This window comes from Lemur catta, chromosome 13 (assembly GCF_020740605.2).
Source record: "Lemur catta isolate mLemCat1 chromosome 13, mLemCat1.pri, whole genome shotgun sequence".
Taxonomy (NCBI): domain Eukaryota; kingdom Metazoa; phylum Chordata; class Mammalia; order Primates; family Lemuridae; genus Lemur; species Lemur catta.
This window is the reverse complement of record NC_059140.1, coordinates 76887726-76902586: the sequence shown is the minus strand read 5'-3', so window position 1 is coordinate 76902586 and position 14861 is coordinate 76887726. Positions and strand designations below refer to the sequence as shown.

General features: G+C 34.5%; 1 protein-coding gene across 2 annotated transcripts in view; it reads right to left on the bottom strand.

The window, feature by feature from the left end:
* LNX2 (ligand of numb-protein X 2) overlaps window positions 1-14861 on the bottom strand; it is a 64193-nt gene that overhangs the window by 24482 nt on the left and 24850 nt on the right. For both annotated transcript variants that reach the window (XM_045566855.1, XM_045566856.1), the window contains exon 2: window positions 10847-11364. In XM_045566855.1, coding sequence (XP_045422811.1) covers window positions 10847-11253 — 407 coding nt within the window. In that variant the 5' untranslated portion in view covers window positions 11254-11364. The remainder of the gene's footprint in view (window positions 1-10846; window positions 11365-14861) is intronic.

The following is a 14861-nucleotide window of genomic DNA, read 5'->3' as shown; positions in this document are numbered from 1 at the left end:
TTGAAAAGAAAAAAAAAAAGGGCTGGGGAGGGTGGTTAATATCTTGTACCACAAAATAATGGCAGTGGCTTCTATGCAAAAAGAACCTAGAAGTGCCCACAAGGAGTACATAGTTGTGATCCTAATCTCCACTCAAACTAAGTTCTTACCCCTCCACATAGCAGATAAACTAAAAACAAAAGGCATCAGCATGAACAATGGCTTGGTCTATATCTCAAAGAATACTTCAGTAAAAAGTGTATTCAGGTATATACTAGTGACCAGAAAACACCCTAATAGTTGTCTCTGTACTGAGATAATTACTCTGAAATTTTGATTACATAGCCCCTTTTATAGGTTAAATGGCTTAACCACAGCAGAGGAAATCAGCAGTCTTCTCCCTCAGTGAGTGACTGTGTCCTGACTTAGACTGTGTCACTGTGCTTCTACACTCTTCATGCCACATTACACACTTGTTGATTAGTGGGTAGTAATACATTTGAAGCTTTATAACTTGTAGGAAGGCACAGCAAGGGCTAAAATAATTTACTTTGATATGATAGACATGAAAGGAGAGAAAAATATACCTCCTAGTTTGTAAAGTTAGAATTACAACAGTGGAATTACAGATATGCTATGTAACCTGAAGAATATACTCCAAGTACTTGGAAAATATACATAAGCACCAAGAAATAAGAATTGTTAACTTGTTCGTTTTTACTTATTTAAGCAAACAAAAAGAAGAGAATGGTGTTTGTTTAAACTCACAACCAATGAAACATTTAAATAAAGGCTTTATACAAGTAATAGAAATGATGTCAAGGTGCCAATTCCTTTCTACTGGACACCTTGATTAGACAAAGTGACTCATAATACCCAGTTTGAAGAGTGGGAGGAGGAAAAGATTAGTAAGGAAAGTTGGACACATAAACCTAAGGCCTACCACAATTCTATGAGACACCATCTACTTTTACTGTTAGGGTAATTAGCAATAGTAACGTTGGGTGGGATGAGTGATCATAGACCTTATGCCTAGGGTTGCAGACCTTCATTCAATATTTTTAAAAATCCAAAATTTATGATAAAATATAGAATTAAATTCAATTAAAACTAAAAGCCATACCTTAACTACAAAAGTAATAGATTTTTCCTAATTAAAAATATTTTAAATCCTGGATTACAAGTTCTTGAAAACGATCACTATAAAATTTCTTTATTCACCTTTCCTTCATTTCTTGTTTTCTCTACACCTTGTTAAAAATGGGGAACAAAATATTTCTCTTTTTGTGTTGTTGTGCAGCAATCCAGGAGATGTTCTTGCAAGGGCCTGACAAATATTTTTGAAAAATAGATCATGGAAGAAATTACTTTTGTCAAGTAAGCAGATTTAATTAGAAATACATTTTTGAAATAATTTTAAAAAAAGTTGAGGCAAAAAGTGGCCCATAAAAATATTGTGACTGAAAAGATAGGTGAAGATTTAATTTCCAAAATACATATCATATACAAACATCCACATGGGAACAGCTAGTGTTCAATGGAAAAAAGTGAACCAGGAACAGGAAAAGAGGAAATATAAACAGAACATGATCATCTGGCAATTAGCCTAGCTAACAACTCTAAACCCCACAAACTGTAATAACTTATAGTTATTAAGACACACAAATAACACTTATAAAAATAAGTTTAAAAAGGAAAACCTAAAGTTGTTAGAGGTAAAGAAATAGGTATACTTAAATTCCCAAAGGCACAGCAAATTGCTAACAGGAACTGAAGAAAGATATTAAAAATGATATCATGTAAAAATATGGAAAAATGATCTCATCCTGCACTAGAAGAGGAAGGCTATAGATAGAACCTTTGGGAACACCCACATTTAAACAAGATGGACCAACAGAGTAGACTGAGGTCAAACAAGTAGAGAAGGAGGCTATGAGAGAAAGACCTTTAACCAAGGGAGAAAAGAGTGTCAACAAAGAAACAATAGCCATTAGTGCAAATGTCACAAAAGGAGCAAATAAGAACCAAAATTGTTAGTTTAATTTGGCAATTAGGAAGTCACAGTGACCTCAGAAAGAACACTATCAGTGATGAGGGCAAAAGCCTAGATTATAATACAAGCATTTCTCTTAACATAATATATGCATTCTACAAAAACTGCACACTAAAAATTACAGGGCTTTAGGGAAATATAGGGTTGGGATAGATCACTCAAAACCTGTGCATTGGGGAATGGGGAATAGCTGCTAATGGGTATGGGGTTTCTTTCTGATGTGTGGAAAATGTTCTAAAAATTAGGTTGTGAGGATGGTTGCACAATTCTGTGAACAGACTAAAAACCACTGCATTGTATACTTTAAATAGGTGAATTTTATGATATGTGAAATACATCTCAATAAAGCTATTTTTAAAAAATACTATTAGGGAATGCGTAGATCAGAGCAGACTTGGACAGAGAAAAGCTCACAACCACAGACAGCTCAGAGCCATCATCCTTCAAGTTTGTAAACACTTGGAACTGAAAAAGGAAAAACCCAACATTTGTGGAGTGCCTAATTTGTGCCAGTCACTGTGTAAGGACCTTTATATACATTATTTCATGGTATCCTCACAACCACTCTGTTATCCCCACTTAACAAATAGGAAACTTGAGACTTAACTAAGCCAACGTCACATAGCTATTAAATTGCAGAGCCAAAATCCAAACACACTCAGATCTGATTTCAAAGCCTCCTGTTGCTTTCCACTGTATCATACTAAATTTATTCATATGGAGATCTTTTTCTAGGCCTTATGAAACATAAATTGAATTTTTCCTAAAAACTAGTACCTAGAAACACACTCATAGAAGGTTAGCACTAAAACAAACAAAAATCACAAAAACCTGTGCATCTTTGGAAATGAAATATTTAATAATAATATAACTGCAATTGCATTGGGGGAGGTAACTTGTTTTATTCAAGCAGGTAACTCAGTGTAGCAGGAGACTAGTTTAGAGGATATAAAAAATGAATTAAAGCAATAGAACAGAAATGCATGCAACATTTAATTAGATTGGGGTAGGCATGTGCTGAGACCATGCAGGTGGAAGCGGAGCTCTGAGGCAGTGGGTTGCTGAGGCAATGCAACCTGCCATGGGCTGAGGGCTGCACCTCCCTGGGGAGGGATCTCTCGATGCAGGCGTGTTATTTAATTTTCTTAAAATAAAACCAAAGGGCTCTTGCAGCAGTCAAGACCTAAAGTGAGGGATTTTTTTCCCCTTTCTGCTGAAGGTTATTCTTATATTCCCACTATTCTGACTCTTCTTATGAAGGAAAATACAAGTTCTCATATATAAGAACTAATTTGATTTATACCATGGTGACATCATTCCCTGATAACATTCCCTGATAAGCTAATTCACATTAGGAAACATATGGTGTTAACAGAACACACTATATTATCATGAGCAGTATTAGTAGTGGTGGTGGTGGTGGTAATGTAGTAGAAGAAATAAAACAACGCATGTTAAGTGCCACGTAATGTCAGGCACTTAATGACACTGAAAGAATGTGAACACCTGTGAATCAAGAAAAATGATAAAAATAGTTATGGAGTAAAATATACAAAAATCCAACTCAAGTGATGTCAGCCAAAGTGGTAGATTAAGGATATCTGAAAAGCCTCTCCTCCGTAAAAGCAATGTGAACACTGGAAGAAACTGTCAGAACCAACATTGCCGAATGTGGAAATTAGCCAAAGGATTACAGAGTCCAGAGAGCATTTACTCAAGAAAAATGGCTGACTCTCAGGAAGAACAGACAGCTTTGTGACATTTCCACTTGCCCTAATCCCATCCCCACCTCCCCAGTTCCACAGTAGACTGGAGCAGCAGTAGCCCACATCACAGTGGAAACCAAGAGTCTGGCAGACATTGGAGGAGCAGACTGGGGAGCCATCAAGCCCCACTCCCAGACAACTGTCATTAATTGCCTATCTGTTGGTTCCCCACTTACACTGCTGCCTTCACTTGACCCAACTCAGAGCTTACCCAGTGCAAACAGCCTTTTCACTGGGGGCACTTGTTGGGAGAAAAAAAAAAAAATCCAAGGTAATGTTTATGATTATGGTTGCCTGAGGTAGACAAACAAAAGGCTAACCAAAATGTTTAAAAGGAAAAGCCAAGAGATGAAACATCTATAGGGGTTCGATATGCCCAGGGCTATGTGCATGCACAGGAAAGACCTGAGAAGGCCCTAAGCTGTCACTTCTGGCTGACACCAAAGCTCTGTGAGGGCAGGAAATGAAAGCTAAGGCAGAGCTGTCCAGTCCTTGCCTGTCCCAAGGCATGGCATGGCCCACTGTGCACACAGACCCCCTAGGAAAGAGGAAGACTTACTGATTTCAGGCATTCAAGGAATTCTCTGTCAAATCACTAGCTGCCCAGTAAGCTAACTGAGCAGAGATTTCACACAATTAGTCCATAAAAGTCATATGTTCAAAGAACTAAAGGAAACCATATCTAAAGAACTAAAGGAAAATATAAGAATGCTGTCTTAACCAAAAAGAAAATATCAATAAAGACATGTAAATTATAATAGAGAACTAAATAGAAATTATGTAATTAAGAAGTATAATAAAGAATTCGCTAGAGAAGTTTAACAGCAGATTTGAACAGGAAGAAGAAAAAATCAGCAAACTTGAAAACAGGCTGAGATTACCCAGTTTGAAGAACAAAAAGAAAAAGAGTGGGGAAAAAAAAAAAAAAGCATAGGGCCTCCGGGTCCTTTGGGACACCACCAAGAGTATCAGCATATGCATAATGGGAGTCCCAAAAAGTAGAAAGGGTCAGAAAGAATATTTGGAAAAATAATGGCCAAAATCTTCCCAGATTTGATGAAAAACATTTATCTACATATCTAAGATGATGAAAAAATCCAAGTAGGGAAGCTAGAAGAGATCCACACTTACACACATCATAATCAATCTGTTGAAAGCCAAAGATAAAGAATCTTGAAAAAAGCCAGAGAAGAACAACTCATCACATAGAAAGAGTCCTCAACAAGATCTTGCTTGTTTTTCTTCAGAGAAACCATGGGGGCCGGAAGGCAACAGATGACATACTCAAAGTTCTCAAAAAAAAAAAAAAAAAAGAGAGAGAGAAAGAGAGCATGAGAGAGCAAGAGGGATTGCTAACCACTAAGTCTACATCCACTAGAACTATCCTTCAAAAATAAAGGAGAAATTAAGACATTCCTAGATAAACAAAAACAAGAGTTTGTTGGTAGCAGACCTAACCTATAAGAAAACTAAAAGTTCTTTAGTTGATGTGAAAGAGCACTGGACAGTAATTTGAACCTATATGAAGAAATAAAGAGCACCAATAAAGGTAAATATAAAAAGAAAGCACAGAAGTATTTTATTTATTTTTTGTTTTAACTCTTTTATAATACAAATATGTAAAGCAATAATAATTGTATTGATGGGCACATAATGTACAAAGATGTAATTTGTATAACAATAACAGCACACAGGAGGGGAGGGAATGAAAGTATGTATTAATACATATGTAAAGTTTTTGTAAATTAGTAGTGATAGGTAATTTTATGTGTCAACATGAGTGGGCCATGGGATGCCCAGATTAAACATTGCTTCTCTGTGTCTTCAGATGAGATTAGCATGAGCATCAGTGGACTCAGTAAAGTATAAAAGTAGATTGCCCTCCCCAGTGTGGTTGGGAATCATTCAATCCATTGAGCACCTGAATAAAACAAAACATAAATAAAGGAGGAATGCGTCCCTTTTTTACCTGCTTGAACTGAGACATCTTTTCTCATTTTCTGCTGCCCTCAGACTGGGATTTATATCACTGGCTCCCCTGGTTCTTAGACCTTCAGATTTAGACTGAATTACACCACTGACTTCCCTGGGTCTCCGTCTTGCAAGGCAGCAGATTGTGAGGTTTTTCAGCCTCTATAATCACATGAGCCAATTCCTCGTAATAATTCCTACTGGTTCTCTTTCTCTGGAGAACCCTGATTAATTCACTGGTGAAATTAAGTTGGTATTCATTTGAACTAGACTGTTATAAACTAAGATGTTAATTGTAACCCCCATGGTAACCACTAAGAAAATAGTTTTAATTAAAAGAAATGACAAGGGAATTAAAATGGCATATTAAAAATATCTATTTTTACACAAAAGGAAGAAATAGAAGAAAAGAGAAATAAGGCATATGAAAACAAATTGCAAAATGGCAGACACAAAGCCTACCTAATCAGTAATTACACTAAATGACATGGATTAAACACTCCAATCAAAGTCAATGATTGGCAGAATGAATTCAAAAAACATAATCAACATATATGCTGTCTACAAGAGACAACCTTCAGATTCAAAGACATAAATAGACCAAAAGTAAAGATGGAAAAACATATATCATGCAAACAGTAACCAAAAGAGAGCTGGGTGAACTAATTTCAGACAAAATAGACTCAAAATTGTTTCTGTGACAAAGAAGTACATTTTATAATGATGTAAAGAAAGGCTTGATCTATCTAGATGTAATAATTATAAACATAAATGTACCAGAGCCCCAAAATACATAAGTAAAAACTGACTTATTAAAGGGAGAAATAGACAATTTAATAATAATACTTTGATACTTCACTTTCAATAATAGATAGAACTAGACATAGAACAAGGAAGTATAGACTTTATCAATACTATAAACCAACTAGAACTAACAAACATATATAGAACACTCCACCCAGCAACAGCAGAATATACATTCATCTCAATACAACCACTGAATATTTCCCAAGATATAACATGTGCTAGGCCATAAAAAAGCCTCAATAAAATTTAAAGGATTCAAAAATACACACTATGTTCTCCCATCACAATTAATTCAAAATGGATCAAAGATTGAAATGTAAAAACTAAAACCAGTAAGCTCTTAGAAGAAAACATACATGTAAATCTTTGTGCCCTTGGATTAGGCAACGGTTTCTTTGACATGACACCAAAACCACAAGCAAACAGACAAAAATAGATAAACTAGACTTCATAAAAATTAAAGTTGCAAAAGACAATTGATAGAATGGGAGAAAATATTTGCAAATCATATATCTGATAAGGGTCTAGTATCCAGAATTCTTACCATTTAGTAAAAAGACAAATAATCTAATATAAAAATGAACTAATGATGCTGAGCCCATCACGTGTTTACCAGTGATTTGAATATCTTCTTTGGAAAACCACTCAAACCCTTTGCCCATTTAAGAATGGATTATTTGTCTTTTTATTTGTAAGAGTTCTTTATATATTCTGAATACTAGATCCTTATAATATACTTAATTTGCAAATATATCTGCAAATATATACCTGCTTTTTTATGCTATACCTGAGAAAGGAATGCTGATAAGAATGTGCTAAATACAAACTTCCCTCCAAGTTAAAGTATAAGTTTTAAAGTGAAATCTTGACTCAGCCTACCCTGACCCCTAAAGGTTTCAAAACCATCTGATGAACTAAAAACATCTCAGTATGGAAAGACATTTCTTTAAAGGTTTTCTCTCTATTGTACAAACTTTTTACAATAGCATTAAACTATAATTTTTAAAAGGAAAAAGATTCTGAACCTTGCCATAAACTAGAACACAAATGCACATTTTAACAATAGCAAAAAATATTTACAATTACCATAAGCTTTAAATGTTAAATTGAGAGTGGGTTGGAGAGAAGGGTAGAGAAAGGTAGGAGGAATGCTTTATAGTTGATCTTGCTTGGCAGAATTTCACACAGCAATATTAAAATGTTACACATTTAGTATAGCATATAGACTATTTCTTAAAGGCTTTATATCTCCTTTCAAAGATGGACACTGCCCATGTCTCTTAAAGTTTTCACTGTTTTACTAATATATAATCAGTTAATAACAGTAGTTTCATTTAAAAACAAATACACTTTTCATAAATATTTTACTTTTATCTATACGAGGAAAATGTCAGCTCTTCTCAAACTGAAACATATTTCTTATGAGTAGAATTTCATTTAAACAGGCAAGAAGATCTTAAACTTGAAATTACCAAATTCATGCAAACTACTGCTAATTTCTACCAATAATTAAGAGATTTCCAAACCCTAAAAATTCAAGAACAAAGGCATGTGACAGCCACTTAACTTTTATAAAATGATTCATTGTTGCTGATGCTAAAATTCTAAGAATTTCCATGAAATTTATAGACAAAACTTATCAATTTCTAACAAACAAGTGAGATTGTGTACAGAGATGCCACAGTCATAATAATCATATTCTGTGCCTCATAACATCATGCATCTTACTAGTTTTTGTTGGTTTTAGAACATGGCTACAAATTTTTTGATGTCACATCACAAGGTGAAATCTATGTCCGTCCCCTCCCCTCGGATCTGAGTGGGCTTGTAACTGCTTCCAACACAGTTAACAGAAGGGATGCTGTGTGACTTCAAGGCTACATATTAGACCATGCAGCTTCTTCTGCCTTTTTCACTGGAACACTGAGCCACCACATAAGAACTTTAAGTACCCTGAGGCCACCATGCTGGAAAGGCCACCTGTAGTCTCTCCCGCTGACAAGTCCTAGCTAAGCCCACGCATCTAGTCATACCCATCAAGGTGCCAGAAATGTGAATGAATTTGCTGAATGAATAAACAAGTGAACTATATTATTTAGGGTTGAGCATTGGATAATATACACTTCTACCTGAATGTCAGTATTTTTATTTGACAGAATAAAGATTAGACTGTTTATCACATATTTGTTCAAATGGGATATAAAAATATTAAATTTAACTTTTCAAATTTATATACTCAATAATTACACTTAGCTGTTTATTATCAGGCAAATCACCATCTTTTCCAATCAACAACCTTTTCATTGTATCTTTCCTGTTATAGGCCTAAGACATTTTGGAAATGATTAAATTGGTAATTCAAATATTAATAAGCACACCTGGAAAATGAAACTTTCAACTGAATGTAACTGCTTAGCCTTTATCAACCTGTAAATGATGTAAAGGATAGTTTGCAAGTCTCAAGATTTTACATGATCATCATAAATGGTTTGACAGAAAACATTAGTAATACTTCAACTACATATTAAATTTCTAAATGAAAGTTAAAAGAATATTCCTAAAAATCTATGAAATTTTTCTGTCACTGCTCTCAGAATAATAAGTAACTGAATTGAAACTTTGTTCAGATCCTCTAATATCCCTTAACTAATATTCATAAAAGAGTCAGAAAAGAATACTATACCCTAAAAAGAACAGTTCTATTCAGAGAAGTTAAGAAACCTAAAATATTCTTCAGTGTAACTAGGCCTCACCCAAACTAGTTTATTATTCAAAAGTCTGGTGTCAATTTCTGGGAAGGACTTTGCCATCATGTTCCGATTCTATGCCTGCTGGTGACAGAAGATACATAAAAACACAGGGCCATGTTAACATGCATTTTCAAAAGTCACCTGTCTAGCCTACTCTTTCTTAACTCCTATTTTTAGGCAATAGTTTAGAATTAGGCATTATTTATATAAATCTAAATGTTTCTAACATGTTAATAATAGCTCACTCCTTTTTGGTCTTCCTCTTGTGTTTTAATTATTTCTAATGAGTACAGTGGAACCCCTTTATAACACTGATATTTAGGAACAGAATGAATGTGTGTATACACATGTACATAAAACTTTGACTACTACATAGTAGTAAAGGACATAATTTGTCCTGTGGTAGAATCAGCATGCTTTATTAGAATAGTAAACAAGAAAATTAAACCTTAAGTCTAACTATACCATTAAGTAGCTCTAATGTGACTCGGTTTCCTTAATTATAAAATGAGGGGATTAAATTAGATAATCTCTTTCAATTCTATGATTTTATGTGTAAGTATAACAGCAAGCTGTTCAATACCAGACTTACACTATTATATTTAAATCCAATATGATGCACTATGCATTGTTTTTCACAGGAAGATTACTGCAGATTCAAACTGTATAAATGGTTTACCTTGAAGTTTAGAATTCTATACATTTATTTCTGCCATTTTATGTGATTCTACAGACATGATATGTATTTTAACCCTTCCTAAGTGTATAATTTTAAAGATCAAGTCTTTTACCAAAACCAAATTATAAAACTCACCAATCAACTAAATAAATTATTTAACCTTTTAAAAAGCTCTTATTAGAACAAAGATCCCCACTAAACATTTAAAGTTTTCTAACCCCAGGTCTTGTTCAGTCTAGTCCCTGAACACATAATCTTTATATGATCTTAGCAAATAAAATCATGTATATTTATTTCCATGTTGCAACAAAATTATCATTTTTATTAGCTGCATAATATCCCATTGAATTTATGCACTATCATATTTTTAACCCTTTCCTACTTTTAGTAATTAGATTGACTTCAATTTATCAAATGATGCATAATGTTAAGTGAATACTATTTACATATAATTTTTCCTTCTTCTGGATATTTCCTTAGGATGATAAGCTAGGTAAAAGGATATGTACATTTACAGTTTTAAAAACAAATTGCCTAACTGCCTTGTAAAAAGTCTATCACAACATTCTGTCACCCATTTAAGTTTCATATTATAGCAGCAAAAATATTAATAGGTATAAAATGATACTTTCTTAATTCCTCATTGTAGCTTTTGTATTCATGTTTTTGATAAGTCATGATGTTAAATACTGTCCCATACAATTTATTTATTGTGTCTCTTCTGTATTCGATTTGCCTACTTACTTATTGGCACTTTGGTGTTTTTTACCAAGTTATCTGTTTGTTTGAACAACCTTTTCATAAAACCTTGAATTATTTGTCTTTCATATTTTTTGCTTACCTGTTTTTAAGATGTGCCTCCAGATCACAGCGCTGCATTACATCTTGGCATACTGAAGAAAACGGACATAAAACTAACAATTTGTCTAGAAGTTTATGAACCAGGATACTAGACTTCTTACACAACTTAAAATGAAGTCTTTTCCGGTCCAATGGACAGAAATCTTTCTCCTGTAAAAAGTTTCTGAGGCACTTGTAGCAGAATGTGTGTCCACAGGGGGTATCTAGTGGCTGCAACAGAGGCTGAAGGCAAATATGGCAGACTAGGTCATCATCCACTTCATTCTGGTAATTGTATAAGTGGTTTTCTCTCGTCCAGTGCTGCTGGCCACATTCAAAACACAGGGGGTTTAGGGAGGAGGCAGAGGTCTGTTCCACAGACACCATCTCATCACTTGTCGTTCCCATTTTGAATCAGTTGAAGCAGATTCTGTATCCTTATATACTGGACTTCCACTTAAAGGTTGGTTTCCGTTAATAGACAGTGATGTATCTGACTAAATCCAAGGTCTGTTTTTTCTAGATAAGCAAAATAAACAAAGTAATCAATATCAATCAAGATAGGTTAAAAGTATCAATATAATATTAATTAAAATGTTTCAGTAAAAACTTAAAGTTCAGATCAGGTAATAAATTAGTCATAAAAATTAAATTAACTAATTTGCTAGTTGGCTAAGAAGAATGACTTACACTGCCAAGTTCTTGATGAAAAAAGAACTTATGATTAAAAGCAAAGACACCATATATTATATAGCATGACATAAGAAACAATAGGTTTGTTTTACTGACTCTAAATCTCCAAATACTTCACTTCTTGGTGGTCGTTTTAAAGACAATTAATCTAATTATGTGCTAATAGTAATGCAATTTGAGGTACATTGTATAAATGCACTTGCATTTGTCATCCCAGTTATGGTTCTTTGCTTCTGATTGATTTTATGCATTTATAGTACTATACCACAGATTGTGTCTTTGAAATGTAGTCTCAAGGATAATTCAGAGTCTGTTAATAAAAATGACCTTTGTTAAGTACTATAAGAAAAATGGATTTCAAAATATGTATGATTTGAATATTCTCTCTACATAACAGATTATAGAAAGATATACCTGCATAACACATAAATAACATCTGTGCAAACTCCATAAAGTTTTATTTCATGACTGTTTTATTCCATTTAAAGGAAAAAAAATCTGCTGTAATTCAATTAACAGATAAGCAGTGGTATAAATTCCACCTCAAATTATTCCACACTTCCATTTGGTCTTGCTTACTCAGAGCAGCAATTTGTGTGTGTTTGTCCTCTCCAACACAAGACTCTTAGAACAGCTTCCTGCAGTGCAGTGCAAGCCTATCGAGGAATGCTCCCCTCATTGAAGGGTTTCCCTCTTCCCCTGGCTGAAGCACCAGGAGTTAAAAAACCAATGCCAAGAGCAGCAGCTCTCTGGATTCCTTCTTCTGCAAATATGTACAGAACCTCTACTATGTACCAAACATTGAACACGGATAGAAAAGAGGTAGAGAGAGGACAGTTAAGAAAACCCATTGTTAAAATTTCAATGTAATAAGTACTCCAAGAAAGTTATGCACAGGATGTTATGTGAATATGGAGAAAGATGAAGAGAACTGGCATCTAACTCAGCTTGGCTTTGTGGCCGGAAATACTTTCAAAAGGGGAAAAAACATGGACTGCTGAGCTGTGACAGGAAGCATTAGGCAGAGAGAAAAAATAGGCAAGAGCATCTCAGGCAAGAGAAGAGCATCAGCTAAGTCACAGGAACTTGAAGGTACACAGCAAATTCAGGGAATATGAAGCGGGTAAAACATCTGGAGCACAGAAAGCACACCTGAGCAGGGGGATTCTAGAACTTAGCGTACTTGCCACAAGAATGGTTAAGAGTAAGATAACACGTCGAGGCTACTAGCATTTGTATTTCAATAACAAAATTCTCCTTCAATCACCTATGTATTTGCTAGCTTATTTATCTGGAGTATTTATTAGAAAAACATCATTAAGTGTTTTAACAGATTTAACAAGCACTGCCCTGAATTAGAAGGGGGAAGGGATAAAATTCAGGTGAGACAGCTGGCCTCAGATTAACTCATGTTTTTTAAACTACCTAATATTATAAAATAACAATAATGGCAGCTTGTATTCTAAACTCCTATCGGTACCAACATCAAGAGAGCAAATACCTCTTGTATTTTATAACTCATGGAACTTGTTCTTCACCCTTTGAGCATCATGACTTTTTAAATGTCAGCGCAAGGTTTGTGAGAGTAAGGAAAGAAACATCACGTATCTCAGGCAGACAGACTGGTTCAAGCGAGGTATTTTAATAGAGAATTTCCACAGACGCTTGTTTCTTCTCAGCAGGAAAATTCATATATCTTTTGGTTTTTTTGTTTGTAATAGCATTTTAATTTTTCTTTTCCTCAAGAAAATATACTGCAATTCTGGCCTCCCACATAATGACTAAGAAACCTTTTATCTTAAGACTATTACATTTTAGCTATTTTCTAAATCTCTAAATAACTTTAGTTCTTTATTTTCATTTTATCACATCTTTTCATGAGGAAAATGAACATGTTCCCATTTAAAATGCCAAATAACAATTGCTTTAGCTCCACCCCCCAAATACTGCTATATTACCATAAAACAAACACTAAATGAAAATTATCATGGATGGATCACTAACATGTGCTTATAAATATTGATTAAAGAACTGTGAGGCCATACAGCATAAATAGTTAGGAGCACAGATCCTGGACCTGGTGTGAGAGGTCAAATCCTTGCTTGGTTGCTTACAAAGCCTTGTTACCACCTTACTAATTCCTTTGTGTCTGTTTCCTTCTCAAATGGAAAATGGTATAGTAAGAATGCCTATCTCAAAGGGTCAAAATAAACAATAAGTAAGTGTGGATAGATAGCACTTAAAACAGTACCTGGCAAATCACAGGTGCAATCTAAGTGTTAGCTATTATTAAAGACAAAGAAACCAAAGCTCAGACAGATTTTATGATCTGCCCAAAGCCATATAATGTGTAATTACTTAGTAAGAGAGAAGGAAGATAAAACCAGTTTTTTCTTGCTTCAAAATAACCCAGTAGTAAATTAAGTGATTACAGGAAAGAGCAAAGGTTTTTCATAAAAGCTTCAGAGTGTGAGCTTTGTAAAGGAGAAAGCCAGCCTGACTCCACTTCTCCAATCCCCAATCCTACCCCTCTACTCCCAGCCCAGGCAGATCTTTTTCTTTTGGCTTTGCGTGCAAGTCTGCTGTACTGCCTTACACCACTTCTCACGCTGGGGTCCCTTGGCAAGTTTAGGCGATTAGAACTACATCTATGTATAAGATATGTTCATGCTTATACATAATTTTAATTTCAGATATTATCTGTAATATCTGTTTGAACTATTAAAATACAAGTTTTTAAATAAATATCTCAAACATTTCCCAAAACATAAAGATAAAATGTAACATGATGTGTATCTTTGTAAACTGCATAATCTGTGTAAGAATATTCCAGGAATAGTAAAGAGATAGAAGCTATTAAATTGGCTAAGATTATTATAACACATTTCTAACAGTATCTTGAAAAATAGCCAATGCAATGGGAAAGAAGTTATAAGACATTGTTTACCATCTAATTCCAGTTATAATTAACATGATTGCTCTTCCTGGCTTATGGAATAAGAATATCCTGGTACATCACGAAGACTCTCAGAACTATGGCTTTTCACTATTACTCTACATACTCTACAAAACTATATATTATTCAGATAATTTCTCTTGATGTTACTCTTGACTCATATTTAAATGGTCCTCACAGGCCCTAACCTAAGAGATCCAGCCCAGGGAAAAACATAGTGAGCCATGGTTGCCACCAAAGTATAGTTAGACAGGAAACATCTGTGGTTCCTTTGACTTAATGAAGTCAAGGGTCTAAGAATACCCTCCCCTGTCATTTCCTCCTGGCCCACTCCCCCTCACTCCTTAGTCTCAGGTCAAACTCTGTC